This window comes from Akebia trifoliata, chromosome 5 (assembly GCF_017979445.1).
Source record: "Akebia trifoliata isolate Shusen 1 chromosome 5, ASM1797944v1, whole genome shotgun sequence".
Classification (NCBI taxonomy): domain Eukaryota; kingdom Viridiplantae; phylum Streptophyta; class Magnoliopsida; order Ranunculales; family Lardizabalaceae; genus Akebia; species Akebia trifoliata.
The window spans coordinates 34,264,266-34,279,502 of record NC_141379.1 but is presented as its reverse complement, the minus strand read 5'-3'; the positions used below and the strand labels follow the sequence as shown (position 1 = coordinate 34,279,502).

General features: G+C 34.3%; 2 protein-coding genes across 4 annotated transcripts; both read right to left on the bottom strand.

Annotated features, from left to right (window-relative positions):
- Positions 1–208: 208 nt before the first annotated feature.
- On the bottom strand, positions 209–5,450 carry LOC147402472 (mediator of RNA polymerase II transcription subunit-like protein). Of its 3 annotated transcripts, none has more exons than XM_086444147.1 (4): positions 5,202–5,450; positions 2,352–2,478; positions 755–867; positions 209–652 (listed from the first exon to the last, which is right to left on the bottom strand). In XM_086444147.1, exons 2-4 carry the CDS (start codon positions 2,476–2,478, stop codon positions 518–520), a joined length of 375 nt encoding a protein of 124 aa, XP_086300273.1. In that variant the 5' UTR covers positions 5,202–5,450; the 3' UTR covers positions 209–517. The 3 variants fall into 3 exon arrangements, with proteins under 3 accessions (XP_086300273.1, XP_086300272.1, XP_086300271.1); XM_086444146.1 differs by having other exon boundaries at positions 2,352–4,901; positions 5,202–5,445; XM_086444145.1 differs by having other exon boundaries at positions 2,352–2,602; positions 5,202–5,444.
- Positions 5,451–13,656: 8,206 nt separating this feature from the next.
- LOC147402471 (Dormancy/auxin associated family protein) lies at positions 13,657–14,935 on the bottom strand. The gene is made up of 3 exons (XM_086444148.1): positions 14,757–14,935; positions 14,498–14,644; positions 13,657–14,060 (listed from the first exon to the last, which is right to left on the bottom strand). The coding sequence occupies exons 1-3, from the start codon at positions 14,869–14,871 to the stop codon at positions 13,948–13,950; spliced, it is 375 nt and encodes a 124-aa protein (XP_086300274.1). The 5' UTR covers positions 14,872–14,935; the 3' UTR covers positions 13,657–13,947.
- Positions 14,936–15,237: the final 302 nt, after the last annotated feature.

The window sequence follows — 15,237 nt, the reverse complement described above, 5'->3', positions numbered from 1 at the left end:
AGAAAGTGATTAACATTTCTAGGTGCCGTTAACTTGTTAAGTAAATTCACTTATTAAAAAATGACTAACATATAATACCTTTAACATGTAGATTTTAACGTCTCCATTGGAGATGCTCTTAGCTTGTAATCGCTCTTGAGCATACCTCATCCTTATATCAATAAAATTTTACTTATAAAAAAAATTAAAAATAGTGGGCCACAAGTAATTTTCAGTGGGATCACAAGAAGCTATCCATGTCATAAATGTACCCTTAATTCTAGAAACTGAATGGAGAAGTACATCGACACAATATTCGGAACTCATTCTGACTCGATGAACTCAAAACAAGTAAGGGGCAATATGCATTGTTCTATACTGTTATGATTGGATACACAAGAACCAAATCTCTGAATTTTCTCCCTCTCAGGAATAGTCATTAAATTTTCTCCTTCAATTCGGTCCTTAGTATTTAATTTTCATACATGAGGAGAGCAATCAACATCTTAGAAGAGAAGCCGGAAGCATTATCAAAGTATTATACCCTCTCTAGCTCTGTTACGTGCTTATCCAACTGATCTTTCAACTCTTGCCTCCATCCTTGGATTAGTTTTTCATGTTTGTTGATGAGCTCAGTCTTGACCTTCAACTCTTCTTCCATCATTGCTATCTCCTGAAAAAGCATGAACAAGAAGATAAATGAAGATTAAGACATCTGGTGCAAAAACTTGTGTGTTCCAACAGACAATTTTATGACCCTTAGGGTTTGGATTACCTTTTGAAGTGTTTCTTCCTTGCTAGGTTTCTCTTCGTTTTGTAGACCAATAAAATAAAGTTGAAGCTTTTTGGCTGCCTCCATAAAGTCTCTCGCATGCCTCTCAACATCAACTGGAGCAACCACGTAATTATCACTATAACTTATATACGCGCGATATGTGTATAATGTGAGTGCACATGCAATCAGTGAACAACAATGTTGCATGCATACTGGTTGCACAGATACAGGTATTGGGTGAAGGGTCCGATATTAATACAGAATATTGAAAAATCAGATCCAAGGACTCGCTAATCACAAGAGATTGAAAAAATATTTTTCTATTCGCCGCACACAAACTCACAGGTGGTGGCGTTCAACATGAATACAAAGTGTCAGATTTGACAAACCTCAAAAAATAGGATTCACCTACTAGCCATTATAATTAAAGTAATAAAAAAATATAATAAAGATAATAATAGGTTACGTGATCAAATATATATATTTTTGATATTTATAAAGAAATACCCTAGTAAATGTTAAGTTTGATACTCAAAGAAAAATCAATAGATTAGGATAAACTCATAATCTATGATAAATGCTAATCAATATCTTGAGATAAGAAAGAACAATTCAGAAGTATCGCAGTGTGTGTCCATGGAGTGTCCGAATTCAACACGTATCCAATGCAGGTTCTTCATCCTTTTCAGAGTTCATGCAACATGGGTAAATAGAATCATGACATTGAAGTTGGACCAAATGCTTATGTGGATATTTCTTTGTATTCCAGCCATGAGGTCACATCCTTGACCCCAGTTAAGGAAAAAAGGTCAATACAACAGTCATATACGCTCTACTTAACAAAACAGAACTTTTTTTTTTCCTGATAGGTTGTTTGATAAGTTATAAAATCTAATAAAATTGTATGGTATTAAGTATGGTATCTGTGTTGCCTCAACATATAATTAATTTTTCATCACAAGTTCTTGTACACCAATCCATGCAAATTTTAATAAAACAGAACTTTCACACATAGATCATCTAGACCAGGAGCGATCCAAGCTCACCTGATCAACATTAGAATTTTCTGATGGTGGCAAACGTGACTACATATTTTTTTTAATGGCTAAGCTGGAATTGAACTTACACCGTTTTGCAATGTGTCAAACCCACTAAGCTATGGGTCTAAGCCCTGCTATACATTTTCTTGATAAGCATGATTATATTCTCTATGAATCAGTGACAGCTTCACTTATCCGAACGTGAAAATTGGGATGAGATAATCCTGACCCAATCATGTTCTTGATGATACAATCTAGAACCGTACCAGGGGTAGACTTCATCTCTCTTAAGTCTCAACATGCCTGGGAATAGCAAGAATGTCTCTCATATCGTAACCCATTGTGTACAATATCAGCCATGAAAATTTACAACAAAACAAACACATTCAGATTATAATATCAAAAACAAATTAACAATATAGAAAATTAAAGTTCCAAATAATATCTGAATGAACAAGATCAAATGGTGGATAAGACAATCAAATCATAAGAGCAGTTTGTTTTGCAGGCTTGCACATATCACATAAACCAGACAAACCAAGGAGATGAGTACTTACTCTGATGAGACGGATGAGGGGAACGATCTATGGCTTGGAGTTCTCTTGCAGGCAAGCACGGAAGCAACGCAGCTTCTAATGCCATGACACAAGCAAACATATCTTCCTTCGGTGGGGACGATTGCATCTGCTGATCAAGTGAATGTTGTTGATCAAGTGTCTGTCTCTCCGCCATTTCTCTATTTATTGGTTAGTCAATTACTTTGAACAGCAGCAAAAGACCCTCTTTCCGAAATTGTGGTTGAGAAACCCTAAACTTACAATCATCAGTCCAACCAGGTTTGGATCAGACCAGCAAAATCCACATAGAAAAAACCCTAACTTCTCAAAGTTGAACAATCATGAATTTTAAGACATCGACAAGCTCCCTAGTTACGATTTGTGCCCAAGTGTTTTCTACCATTTCTCTTCTTTCATTCTAGTGAGAAACTGATATCCCTTTCCAGGTATAAATTTGAATGAGGATCATGAACTCCAGATGTTTAAGATTGCTCCAACATAAATCTCTTTGTCGCACCATGTAGCACAACTGTTTTAGACCCCATGACCAATGAATTTTTGACCTGTCCCTTGGTAACATTGTACACTAAACGGCCTATTTGGATACATTCATTTTTCAGGGCCTAGTCTAGTCTTAGCCCAGTTCAATTCTGAACTGTGTAGCTATCAACCTTGAACTATGTCTGGTTATCATATTGTTTGGATGATATTGCCCAATATCCTAATTATCATTGTTATTTGGTTACCATCAACAACAAACAGATTCTCATGGATCCAACATTTTATATATGAGATTCATACAACAACGACTAATGTCATGAACAACAATCCAAATCAAAATATCAAGAGTATTAGGTATCAATAGATCACTTATAAATCCGATACACAAGCCAACAATCATATTAAACTTAAAAAAGAGCAGTTGATCTAAATATATACAATTGTCATGGTCACATTTCAAAACCCAAAAATTTAATGTAATTTTGAAAAAATATCTGACACATTCAATTTTATTTTATTTTATGGGTAAGTTGGACTTGAACCCACGACCTCTCTCTCTCTCTCTCTCAGATTGGGTTACTTTAGCCATCTGGGTTTCTCTCTCTTACACAACCATGGAAGAAATCAGGGAGTTTCAGGACTGGGAAATTCTCCAAAACTTGGACACTAGTGTTGATCATTCACCAGAAGTCTGTAAAGAATTTGATGACATCGAAGGCGATTATGAGAGCCTGATAAGGTTCGATTACTTCTTTATCAATTCCGATAAAAAAATATACGAGGAGAGTTACTGTGGAAGAACAGAGTTCGACTGATTCTTATGATCCGTGCTTGGTTGATCCTTTTTGGGAGTCTGGGTACGAACACACTGTTAGCCCCGATTTACATGGATGGTTTAAAACCACCATTTTCGGAGCTCATGAGGTGATCCACGATGCTCCAACACATTTCCTATAGTTAAGAAACGTAACCCACTATAGATCTGGGTTGTGGCAACGAACCAAAACGTGGTCGAGTGCTTGATGGAAGCCTTGACCAAGTTTGGTTATAAATGACTTCGTTTGGTCCCCAAACTGGATACACTCTCTCTCAATCTCTTTCAGTCTACACCATCTAAAGTGAGTGGATCTGAGTTTGGAAGTGCCAAACGAGAAAGAAAACCAGTGGAATGAAGTGCGTAAGAAATCAATGGCCGGAGGTACGGATTTTGGGCATTTTTTTCAGATTTCGATTCTCTTTATTTTATTTCCGCATTTTGAGAATCAATTTTCAGATTCAGATTTCTGATTTACATTTGGTATCGTTTGGCACTTCCAAAATTCAGTGCTTTGAAATCAATGTATCAAACCAACTAAGCTATGGATCTAAGTCCAAATCAACACCTTCAAGTTGATCAAAGCATTTAATTTTGCTCACAGAAAATAAGTGGGAGGAACATGGGAGCCATGATTTCAAAACTTGTCCGAGACCGAGACACATCCGCCGAGTCGTTTCGGTATCAGGCATGGATGAGACGGATAGACAAGTCAAATTTTCAAACAAAATTCAAGACTCCATGTTCATTTTTCAAATTTTGGAGACATTTCAAACGTATCGGAAAACTCGTCCAAGACGACTCGGTATCTGGCATGGATGAGATGAGACGAGAAACCGAGTTTTAAAACTGTGATGGGAGCTAAAAGTATACCATTGGTATGTAAAACAACTGAATGTACCTTTGAAATGGGAGTGAGAGAGACGAAAAAATCGGTTTGATCCACTTGGGGAAGATTTGACTCATCCCAATCAGTGGGTTTCAAACCAAATTCAGAAAATCGGGTTTTTAAACCATGATTTGGAGGGTGGATATCACTATAAGGAAAACAAAAAGTACAAACAAATTCATGTTACCCAGAGCATTCAAAATAAAACTTAATTAGCAAATAAAACAAAGATTTAATATTGGATTAATGATGTTTGTTGGTAAATTCAGCTTCAAATGGTCATTAGAATGAAACACCTACACCCATTGGTCATCTTTAACAGCCCAAAAGAGATAACAGAACAATTCTGAAAATTACGAAAGGAAAAAAAAAAAAAAGTTTCAGTACGAATTTTGTTTGTCTTCGAGAAACTAATTATTTTAATTTATTTAAGCTTACATTTGGGAGGCCATAACAACACATAAAAAACACCATTAAAATCAACTGAGTTATGTGGTCTAAGCCCGATTGAAACAAACCCTAGAAACATAAAATTGGACAACAGTTATCCGAATCAATTTGTTATTTTTTTTGTTAAATGTTTGATCGTAAATTCGTAATAACCATATCCAACAAATCGATAGGTGAGAGAGAGAGAGAGCCGCACCTCAGCCTTGCAAGAGACGAGAGAGAGAGAGAGAGGGATGACCCGCCGGCCGCCGGAGTTGAGAGGCAGCCCGCAGCCACACCTCAGCCGTGGAAATTGCAAGAGAGAGAGAGACGAACCGCCGGCCGTCGGAGTTGAGAAGCAACTCGCAGGTCTCAGCCGCACCTCAACTGCAAGAGTGAAGAGAGAGAGAGAGAGGAGAGGAGAGGGAAAGTTGCACGAGAGTAAAAATCCGTCTTACTCTTATTTTGAATTTTTTATATATTTTATTTTAAAATATCATCTTGGTTGGTTTCTTGGTTTGGTTCGCTTCTTTACAAAGTCTGAATCGAGAATCGAACCAAATCCATCGATTCTTCTTTTTTTTTATCTCGAAATCGAACCGTTATTCAATTTAAATCAAACCAAATCAGTCCAAAATTTATGATTTGATTCAATTTTCGGTTTGAATCAGATTAAGTAGCACCCCTAATTATATCAGAGAGGGGACAAGACTTTGAGGTCCGACCTAAGGCCTCACTCCTCGTAGAGTGGGGACTTCTTCCTAAATACCCTTAACTTTTGGGGGGTAACTTAGTAACTAAGCTAGTAATATCTTTCATTATAAATGATTAAATGGCTAAATACCCCCTTGCTTCTAAGACATAATTTATGTAAACTACCCTTCTCATCTCTTTTACTCCCATTGGGTTTTGAGTCGTGGTAATCTGAGTACCCCACATGGGCACACTCAATCAACTCTCCTGACGTGATAAGTTTGGAATCATAGATCTGTACAACTTGGGAAACACATTTTTATGGGAAAGTATAGTTTTGTATCCCAAGAGATATAGATCTACGATTCTCAAACTTATCACGAGAGTCAATTGTGTCACACGGGATAATTCATCTTGACAGAGAGAATATTTATAATTTCAAAGATTTAAATGTAATTTTCAATTCATTCCAACGATCTGTTCATGATGACATGTTCAGATAAACATGTTGTTTGCATCATATAAGAAGTTTTATATTATGGAGGATAATGTTATCAGGTATGAGAAGTCGACTTCAAGGCTACCATTATCGATCCCCATCAACTAGCTAGTCACTTTGAGAATTTTGTTGTCATCAAACTTTTTAATAAGAGTCGTGATTTTCTGACTAAAAAATTTTCACTCGATTTGTGCGCGCCTGACATGGCAAGGGCACAAAACCATATATCATTTTCTTTTGGGTCCACAAGATAAAAGATTTTGTGCCCTTGTCACGTTAATCGAGTATAGAAAGAGTGAAAATTTTCGAGTTAAAAAATCATTAGCATTTTAGTAAACGTATTAGTTAGTATATTCTATTCTTTTATTTTATTTTATTTTGGACTTTATATATGTTTATGAAGTTGAAACCTTTCCATCTGCTTTGAGTAACTTTGAAAGGACTTCTATATTGGAGTTGTACATGATGTGGAGGGTCAAAATCTGCAAGTCCCATGATGATGACATGTGTCACCTAGAAATATGTAGATTGATTTGAGCATCAAAGGTTCTGTGGTGTAGGTACACTCAAGAATATTCAAAGAAGCAAGGAAGAATCAATCAGAGGGTTATAGATCTCAAAGTAGTGCAAGATTTTTGTATCTACATATAACACTTGGACTCTTGAGGTGGATGTAAGAAAAATTACTGACTTGACCCTTCTGCTAGGTGTCATATTTGATTATTTAATGGTTTAGTCGAGATAGAGGACTATAAATAGGGAAGTGAGAATTAAAAATTTTTGTTTGTTTCTTGCTACTTTTTATTCCCCATAAGAGGGAAATGAGAAGTAAAAATAGTTGATAGGGGCAAGACTTTGAAATCTTGATATTTCATGAACCCCCTCCTCCCTTAATCTAATGAATTGCTCTTAAAGTCAAGTATATCTATCTATCTCTATTGGTTGTTTCTAATTGATTAAAAAAATATATATTGTGCAGTCAGAATTTGGTGAACAACTCTAATGGACTCTGCTTCCCTGATCTGAAGTTGTTTTTGTCACCTCCTTCCTCATGCCGGTATGATACGTACCAAAATCACTTCGACGCTAAAGTTAGAGAAGCAGAGGAATAGTCAAAAGAACTGATTAAACCTCCAATCCGTCAAAAGATCATTTCATCAATGCTTACAGTGCTATTTATAGATTCTGGCTACGAATCAGGGTTTCGCCCTTTTCGGACGACGATTTTTGGAAATCCCCTGATTTTATGGATCCACTTACCGAACGAAGATCTTTTGGATTGGTCATACTAACCTGTAGAGATCTCTGAGATTGACATGCGTATATCAAGATTACGGTATTCTATAACCAGGTCTGCCCTTGCTTGGTAGACCAAGTCTCATTAAGTGTTGTGATGCCCTTCTAACCAGACTAGGAAGATCTTTGCTTTGACTTGTCCTATTGAAGGGTAACGCCCGTATGCTGATTTGCGCATAGTACCACTTAATTGGCTTGGATACATGTACAGCTTAGATAATTATGCAGTATTTTCCTCTACATATATAAATTTTGAAAAAGGAAAGATGAATAAAATTTCTAACTTTCAATGTATATAAACTCTTGGATTTCTAAATCCATAATAGATAAATAAAAAATACAAAACCAACAAAACATCAAGATAACTTGAAAAACTATGATTTTTCCAGATAATAGTCGTGCCATCACACTTGAATTCATCGTCTTCGTATAATTTGAATGAGCTTGAGAGACAAAATGAGAGAGAGATAAAGAGAGAGTTTGGGTTCGTCGTGATAAGATCTTTGGCAGATGGTTTATGCCACGTACGATCGATCTTGAGGTCTATGCAGTGTGTTTGGTAGAGCTTGAGAAAGAGAGAGAGAGAGATTGTCTTCAAGTAGAGTAGGGATTTTTGCTCCGAAATGTATGTTTATCGTTGCAATGGAGCATTTTTTGATTCTTCGATGCACTCCAAAACAGGACGAAATTTTTGGAAAAAATCCTCCCACCAAGTTTTCGTTCTATCATATTATAAGAATACGAAATGATATGAACAATGATCAATATAAATGAATTGAAGCAAAATAAATCTCTCTCTAACAGAAATGGAAACATAACTCCGAATTGTCGTACTACATGATACAATGGTGGGGTTTATATAATTATATTTAGATGAAGCAAAGATATGATTCTAATTAATACCAAAAGATTTTGGTGGTATTTTACAACTACTCAAATATTACTCCATGATAATTCTTTTTAAATTGTTTGTATTGTACATTGAACAAAAGATTTGATAATTAATGTCAAAAGATTTTTTTTTAATGTTTAATATCTAATCAAATCCTTTTTTTAATAGCCTTCTTATTTTGTAGTTAGTGCAAGTATAATTAATAAGTTTTTTTTTTATTTTTTTATTTTTTACATACAACAAATCTTAAGAGAATCAAGTGAGAAAGATCACAAAGATTGTGGATTATTGAAAAGAGTAATGATAATCTACACTCTAAAACTTGACACTCTTTATACACCCTGACATGGCAATGATAGAATCATAGATCTTTTTCTTCGAGATACACAAGGAAAAAAAATCTATAATTCTATCACTGCCACCACAACATGAAAAAGGTTATATTCGACGGCCCAAGACATCAAATTTTCATTGTTGATTTTTTTTTCAATGGGTCGAAACCATCAAATTAATGAAGGATGGAAGAAATTCGACAGTTCTAAGCCGTCAAATTGGGTAACATAAAAACATTCGACAATCATGAGCCATTGAAATTTGATTTCTAAAATCCGTGCGCCTTGACAAGTCGAATTTTCCTATCAAAAATTTCAATTTTCACGTAATGTATCAACCGTTGTAACACTTCATGTTACAATGGTGGGCTTTATATAGAAAAAATTGTCAAGAAAAATTAATTATATTTACATGAAGCAAAGATATGATACTTAATGCCAATAAAACGTTTGTAATATTGTACAATTAATTAAATATTTTTTTCTTGATAACCATTTTGATTTATTTGTAGTATACATTTAGCCAAAGATATGATAATTAATGCCAAAAGATTTTTTGTTTTTAATATCTTACAACTAATGAAATCTTTTTTCTTATTTACTTTGTAGAATACATTGAACCCGGCTGGTATAATTAATAAGTTTATTTTTTTTGTAATTTTTGTTATACATATAATGCAATAGAAATCTTAACAAAATTGAAAGAGAATCAAGTGTGAAAATTCACAAACGTGAAACTTGGCATTTGGAAAGTTTTACAATTACTGAATTTCAGATTGTTTTGCTATTGGATTGCTCAGCTGTGTATTATGCAAAATTTTGTGCTTGCTTGGTTATCCACAAATGCGAAAAAAAAAAAAAAAAACACACACACACACACAATTTTTATTTCTTTAAAAATATATATATATTCTTAAAATGGTTTGTTTAAAACCCAATCCACTGCAAGTAAAAGATTTCAATATTGAATTTAGTCGATAGAAAGTCCTAATCTGATATATATAGTAAATTCAAGGCCAAAAGAACATAATCAAACAAATGGCTAAGATCATCTATTTGATCGATTTTCTCTTTAGTTTTATTTTTTATTTTGGTCGAGAACATTTTACTAGAGCTCAACATATAGTGGGTTCCATTGATGATTGTTTTAGGCAAACAAATTATGTTGATATCGAGTAGAATAATATACTATTCTAACTATTGCAATCATAACTTAGCCTTGCCAATTCTTTGTTCAATATCATCCTGAGTTTGAGTCAATACCGTGGCATAGACAACAAAGTTTCGATAAACTAGAGATGAATCAAAATCCTTGGAATGAAATCTATTTAGGTTTTAATTAATTCTAATCGCATCCATAGAGATAAACATTAATAGTGAGACACATATATAAGTTCATTAATGGTATAGCAGAGTATGTTAATCATTAGCCCCAAATAAGTAGTACGAGGCCTTAATCCCTAACTTAGAATCTTAAGGCGGTGGAAAGTATTTAAAGGTTTTATAATGATTCGAAAACTTGGTGGCTATCGTAAAGCCCTCGACAGGGCTACAAAGCCTTGGGGAACTCTAGTTGCAAAGTAGATTGGTTAATTTGGATCATATTTTAAACCTGATTTCATTCATTGACAGCTTAAATTTGGATTTTCATTCAAGCAAAAATAAATAAATAAAATATATTTGTTAAATTTAACCATAAACCCAAAAATCTAAAACCAATCTTCTTGTACTTTTAACACTAATTAAGGTCAAATTATTCTTAATATATATAATTCTTGTGATCCTAGATCTATGTCACATCGATTGAAATTCTGAAGTTTGCAAATTAATGGGTCACCATGATCACATCTTAAACCTAATTGTTTCAGTTAAGGGATTATAATAGATCCGTGTGCTACAACCATGAATGATGGGTTTGATCTTAAGTTTCCCACCAAATGAGGGAGAAGAAAACATGTTTGGCAGCTTACGTGTTTGGTAAGATGTTACAAGTCTTATTATTGAGTTAGCAAGTCAAAATGTTGGGAAACAGTCCTCTTCATGAAACAGTAATCTTTCGTCACGAAAGAGTAATCTTTCGACAATGAAAGGTTGGCTACCTTCCATGACCTAATGCCATCACCTCAAAATGATGTATGAGTTTTTTTTATTTGTGAAGTAGCAGATCAATGCGGAAAAAAAATTAAAAATTAAATTACGTTTTGTTGGTGCTTGGTGGAGCAAAAACTTTGCATAGCAAACAATCTTTCTATAACAATGACAACAATAATAATTTAAGTTGTGTTAGAGTAACATTGACATTGATAACGTTTCACACATTGGTGCGCACAGAACCATAGATGCTTTTCACTTGTATCTTGATGAAAGCACATTATTGTGTATTTGAACACCTTTGTGAAGCACACTTAGTAATGTGATTAAATACCTTGTATGCTACACCTTCCTAGACCTTGTTTGATAATGACAATAAAGAATAGCACAACTAATAATAACAAATACAAAAAAGATAAATAATCACATAGATAAAGAATAAGAACACAACACCCATACAACACAAGATTTTAAGTAATTTACCTAAAGGCGACATTCATGGAGGTATGAGTACTGGAACACAATTTTACTATGAAGAAAACGAAACAAATCAATATAAGAAGTTACCTTTATCACTTAACTTCACCTTCTTCTAGATCTCAATCTTATCAAATCTGTCAATATCTTCTCTCTTGGGTTGTCTATCTTTCTCTACTCTCTTCTCTAGAAAAGATATAGATTTAGAATTAGACTTCTAACAAAAAAAAAATAAAACCCCTTTTAAAAGCACCACATAAATGGGTCACTTACCTAACTTACAAACCCAATCCAAATTACCTTGGACCGACCAAAAGAACACACATATAATTGATCCTAATTATTTTTTAGCCATACTTTAACACATATATGGTTCTATACACACATTCACGTCAGTAATGTGCGAAACGATGTCAAATTCAAGGTTACTTCATCATTTTTCTCTATAATTTACAAAACAATCATAACTAGGGTTATTTGGACATGCTTAGTTATCGTGTTATTTTCTTGGAAACTATTAGAAAATGACTTAAATGTCTCATATTCAAATTCTTGCCATAACCTTCAATTTCTTTTCTAAAAAACCTATATTTAATTTTTCAAAGTAAATATTTTTCATTCTTATTTTCAACCTCAAAGATTCAATTTTCTTTGTAGAGGGATAAAATTGTCTTCCATCCGAATTGTTCATCCACACCATCAACACGTATCTTGAAGTGGATACGTAGCATCATTTGAAGAGAACTCTATCTTATTAAGAAAAAATCTCAATTTAAAAAAATTCTTCCCCTTTTTATGTAAGTATTAATTTAGATTAAAAGTAATATGATTAATGATAACTTAATTAGGGTTAAAAACTTTTTTAGGATTTTTCTATTTAAAAAGCTTAAGGTTATGGTAAAAAAAAAAAAAAAAAATAGAGGGGAGTTGAAAGGGAGGAGGAAAGAGATAGAGAAAAAAAGAAGAAACGGAGAGAAAGTGAGAAGACCATACGACTGTGAAATTTATCGTGAAAAGAATTCCCGAGCCCATGGATGTAGGCACGTTTGCCTAACCACATAAAAAATCATTATCATCTTTTCATGATCTTTCTATTATTTTGTAGATTTAATAATAAAATTGTGATCAAGGTCGATTTATCACAAAATCAACATCTACATTCTTCTTTGTTCAAAATAATTTGAACACGATGGCATTTTAGTGAGAAAAATAAGGATTTTGTGGCAAAAGATTGATTAAATTAAAATTTTATCACATCTTAATTTAACAAGAAACTACTGCAAAATTTACAAATTGTAAAAATCAACAAAGCACAGGAAAGGTTTTGAAGAAGATTCTTGGTACAGCAGTGTATTTTCCACTGCAAAACAGGTTCTTGAATAACAAAATAATGAGATTCAAGAGGTCAATGGAGAAAATAGAAATTATTACAAGTATTTGCAATTGATTAAAAACAATGAAAATTAGAAAATAAAGAAAAAAAAATGAAACATACAAAGAAGAAAATGACCTTATTTACTTATAATATATTAGGACTAAGGTAATTAAGAAAAATATCTACAAATTAACATATTAGAGAAGGAAAAAAAAAAAAAAAAAAACAAAGACCTATATCATGTTAAATGGCATTGATGAGAAACTATTGGTAAGAAAAAAAAATTATGGAAATGAGATAGATTTATTTGTAAATAATATTAAATAAACTCTACACAAGACTGACAGGAGAGCCTTAGACTAAGAGGAATACATGGAGAAGAGAGAACACATAAGACATTACTTTCTTAGAATTCCTAAACAATAATGGCTAAATTCCCAAATAATTACAAAAAATTTCTATATTTCCGAAATGTTGCTGATGTTGACAAAGTTATCACGTAGTCAATATTACGTGGCAGCTGTGTCTACCCATGTAACACTTTCGGTAATTATTTGGGAATTTATGCAATAATAATAATAATAATAATATAAAAGCATGAAAATGCATTGTAAGCCTAAAGCATCAATCTTATAAATCACACTATCAAGTTATGAAAAAGAATAATAGAACAAAAATATTTGTGATTAAGGAAAAATATATATATCTCACTAGGAAAGTCAAGTCAACTATCAAGCCAATCTTTCTACTTGAAGAAAAAAAAATGAAAAATTTAGAAAATATAACCACCACGTCAACATAGAAATTAAATGAATGAAGTTACTGCTCTATTCAAAAGCGCATTCGTTGATGTATATCATATATGCTAATTGATTATAAGAAGACTAACTTTATAATCCAAGAAATTAAAATAAATTAAACCAAGACAAAATATATGGAGTGCAACTTCAATAACACATACACTGTGTGTGTGTGTGAGAGAGAGAGAGAGACAGAGAGAGAGAGAGAGAGAGAGAGTTGTTCCAGTAAAACCTCTAAAACATACAAGAAGAACTTATAACAACACTACTTCTCCTATATGTTACAAAGTTGTCCTTCCTCTCTTACCCAAACTACCACATAAACATACCTACACGACCACACAGGCACACACACACGCACACGCACACGCACACAAACAGTATTCGTACGTGGGATTCTTTCTCCTTGTTCCTTCATATATACTACAACACATAACAAAGTTCTTTGTATGATAGAGTTGGGAGGAGTTGTTGTAGCCGTCGATCTTATATTAGCTACCACCAGATCTCACACATCATGAGGAGGAGAAGGAGGACTGCTGGGCCCAACAGCTCCTGCTCTCTCGTAAACATCCGACGTGGATCTCCTACGGAATCGGTTTGATTCTCTCTCTCTACCACCTGATCATGATCATGGTCAAAGTCAAACAATCGTTCCCGTGAAGCTAGTTTTTCTAACATGCACCTGTAGCTTATTATAACACTTGGAGTGCAACTTAGATTTATAGAATAGTAAAAGATCGGAACCAACGGCCCAGATCCTCTACATCTACTAATATATAAGCCTTCACTACCGGCGCATTTTAGCCACAACATGACTAAAGAAGGCTAAACCCTAAAATCTAAACTACGCTGATGTGCATATATGTCATACTAGAAAGGAAAGTAAAATTGGATCAGATCCACTAAAGATTGTCCCTTGAGTAAAATGTCGAAAATAACCTCGCCGTTTTGTTGTAGATCTTTCTAGATTCTTTGGAAGAATGCTTAGGACCTTCAGCTGACCCATTTGGACAAAACCGTCATTTCACATAACGATAAAGAACAGTTACTCTTACCGAAAAACGGGGATACCGGAGGAGTAGATCCAGCTGGTGAGACTGGCGGAGATCCATTCCCGACCGTCAGATTTCCAGGAGGTTTGATTATCATGATCCTACGTGTCACCTTCATCGCCTCCTCGGATAAATCCTCACCGTCCAATTCTGGTTCAACAATTATATAAGATGATACTAGATCTGAACCGTTAATTAAAAAAAATTATTAAATATTAAACCTTAAACAGTGCACCCGGCTTACGTTAGCAAATTGACTTACCTTTGCCGGGACTTGGCCGGAAACTAAAGGTGGAGTATTTCCGGAGCTTGCCGAGACCATTTTCCGGCTGAGGTCCGGCGACTGTGTCGTCCCAAAGCTTGTCCAAAAGACCCATGACGTATTTTAGCGAAATTCAGGGATCGATCTTTCCAGAAGCTTAAATCCACGAAGGGTGGAAGTCTTGCCCTTGGGAGATATTTAAATTAGAAGCCGGCGTTAAAGGTCGAACAAGTTCGAAGAGATCAGAATTATTTGGACCGTTGATCTAAATCAGTGAAAGCGACGTGGCTTATAGATCAGGGGACACGCTTTGGGATAAGATCGTCGTGACAAGGATGAGAGACGCTTAGGTAGAGATACCACGTGGCAGCTCATCACGTGATGGATCCGTGTTTGGAAAGTTAAAATACAAAATGACCCTCACTTTATCCAAAATACTATTAAGTAACCCCAAGATAAACTTTAATTTACACGACTACCA

Coding starts and splice junctions, on each gene's coding strand:
- LOC147402471 (XM_086444148.1), bottom strand. CDS start 14,871: ATGGGTCTTTTGGACAAGCTTTGGGACGACACAGTCGCCGGACCTCAG. Junction 14,645..14,756: donor CCGGCCAAGTCCCGGCAAAG/GTAAGTCAATTT, acceptor TTGTTGAACCAG/AATTGGACGGTGAGGATTTA. Junction 14,061..14,497: donor TCCGGTATCCCCGTTTTTCG/GTAAGAGTAACT, acceptor GATCATGATCAG/GTGGTAGAGAGAGAGAATCA.
- LOC147402472 (XM_086444146.1), bottom strand. CDS start 2,526: ATGGCGGAGAGACAGACACTTGATCAACAACATTCACTTGATCAGCAG. Junction 868..2,351: donor CCCTCATCCGTCTCATCAGA/GTAAGTACTCAT, acceptor TGGTTGCTCCAG/TTGATGTTGAGAGGCATGCG. Junction 653..754: donor AGGAAGAAACACTTCAAAAG/GTAATCCAAACC, acceptor ATGCTTTTTCAG/GAGATAGCAATGATGGAAGA.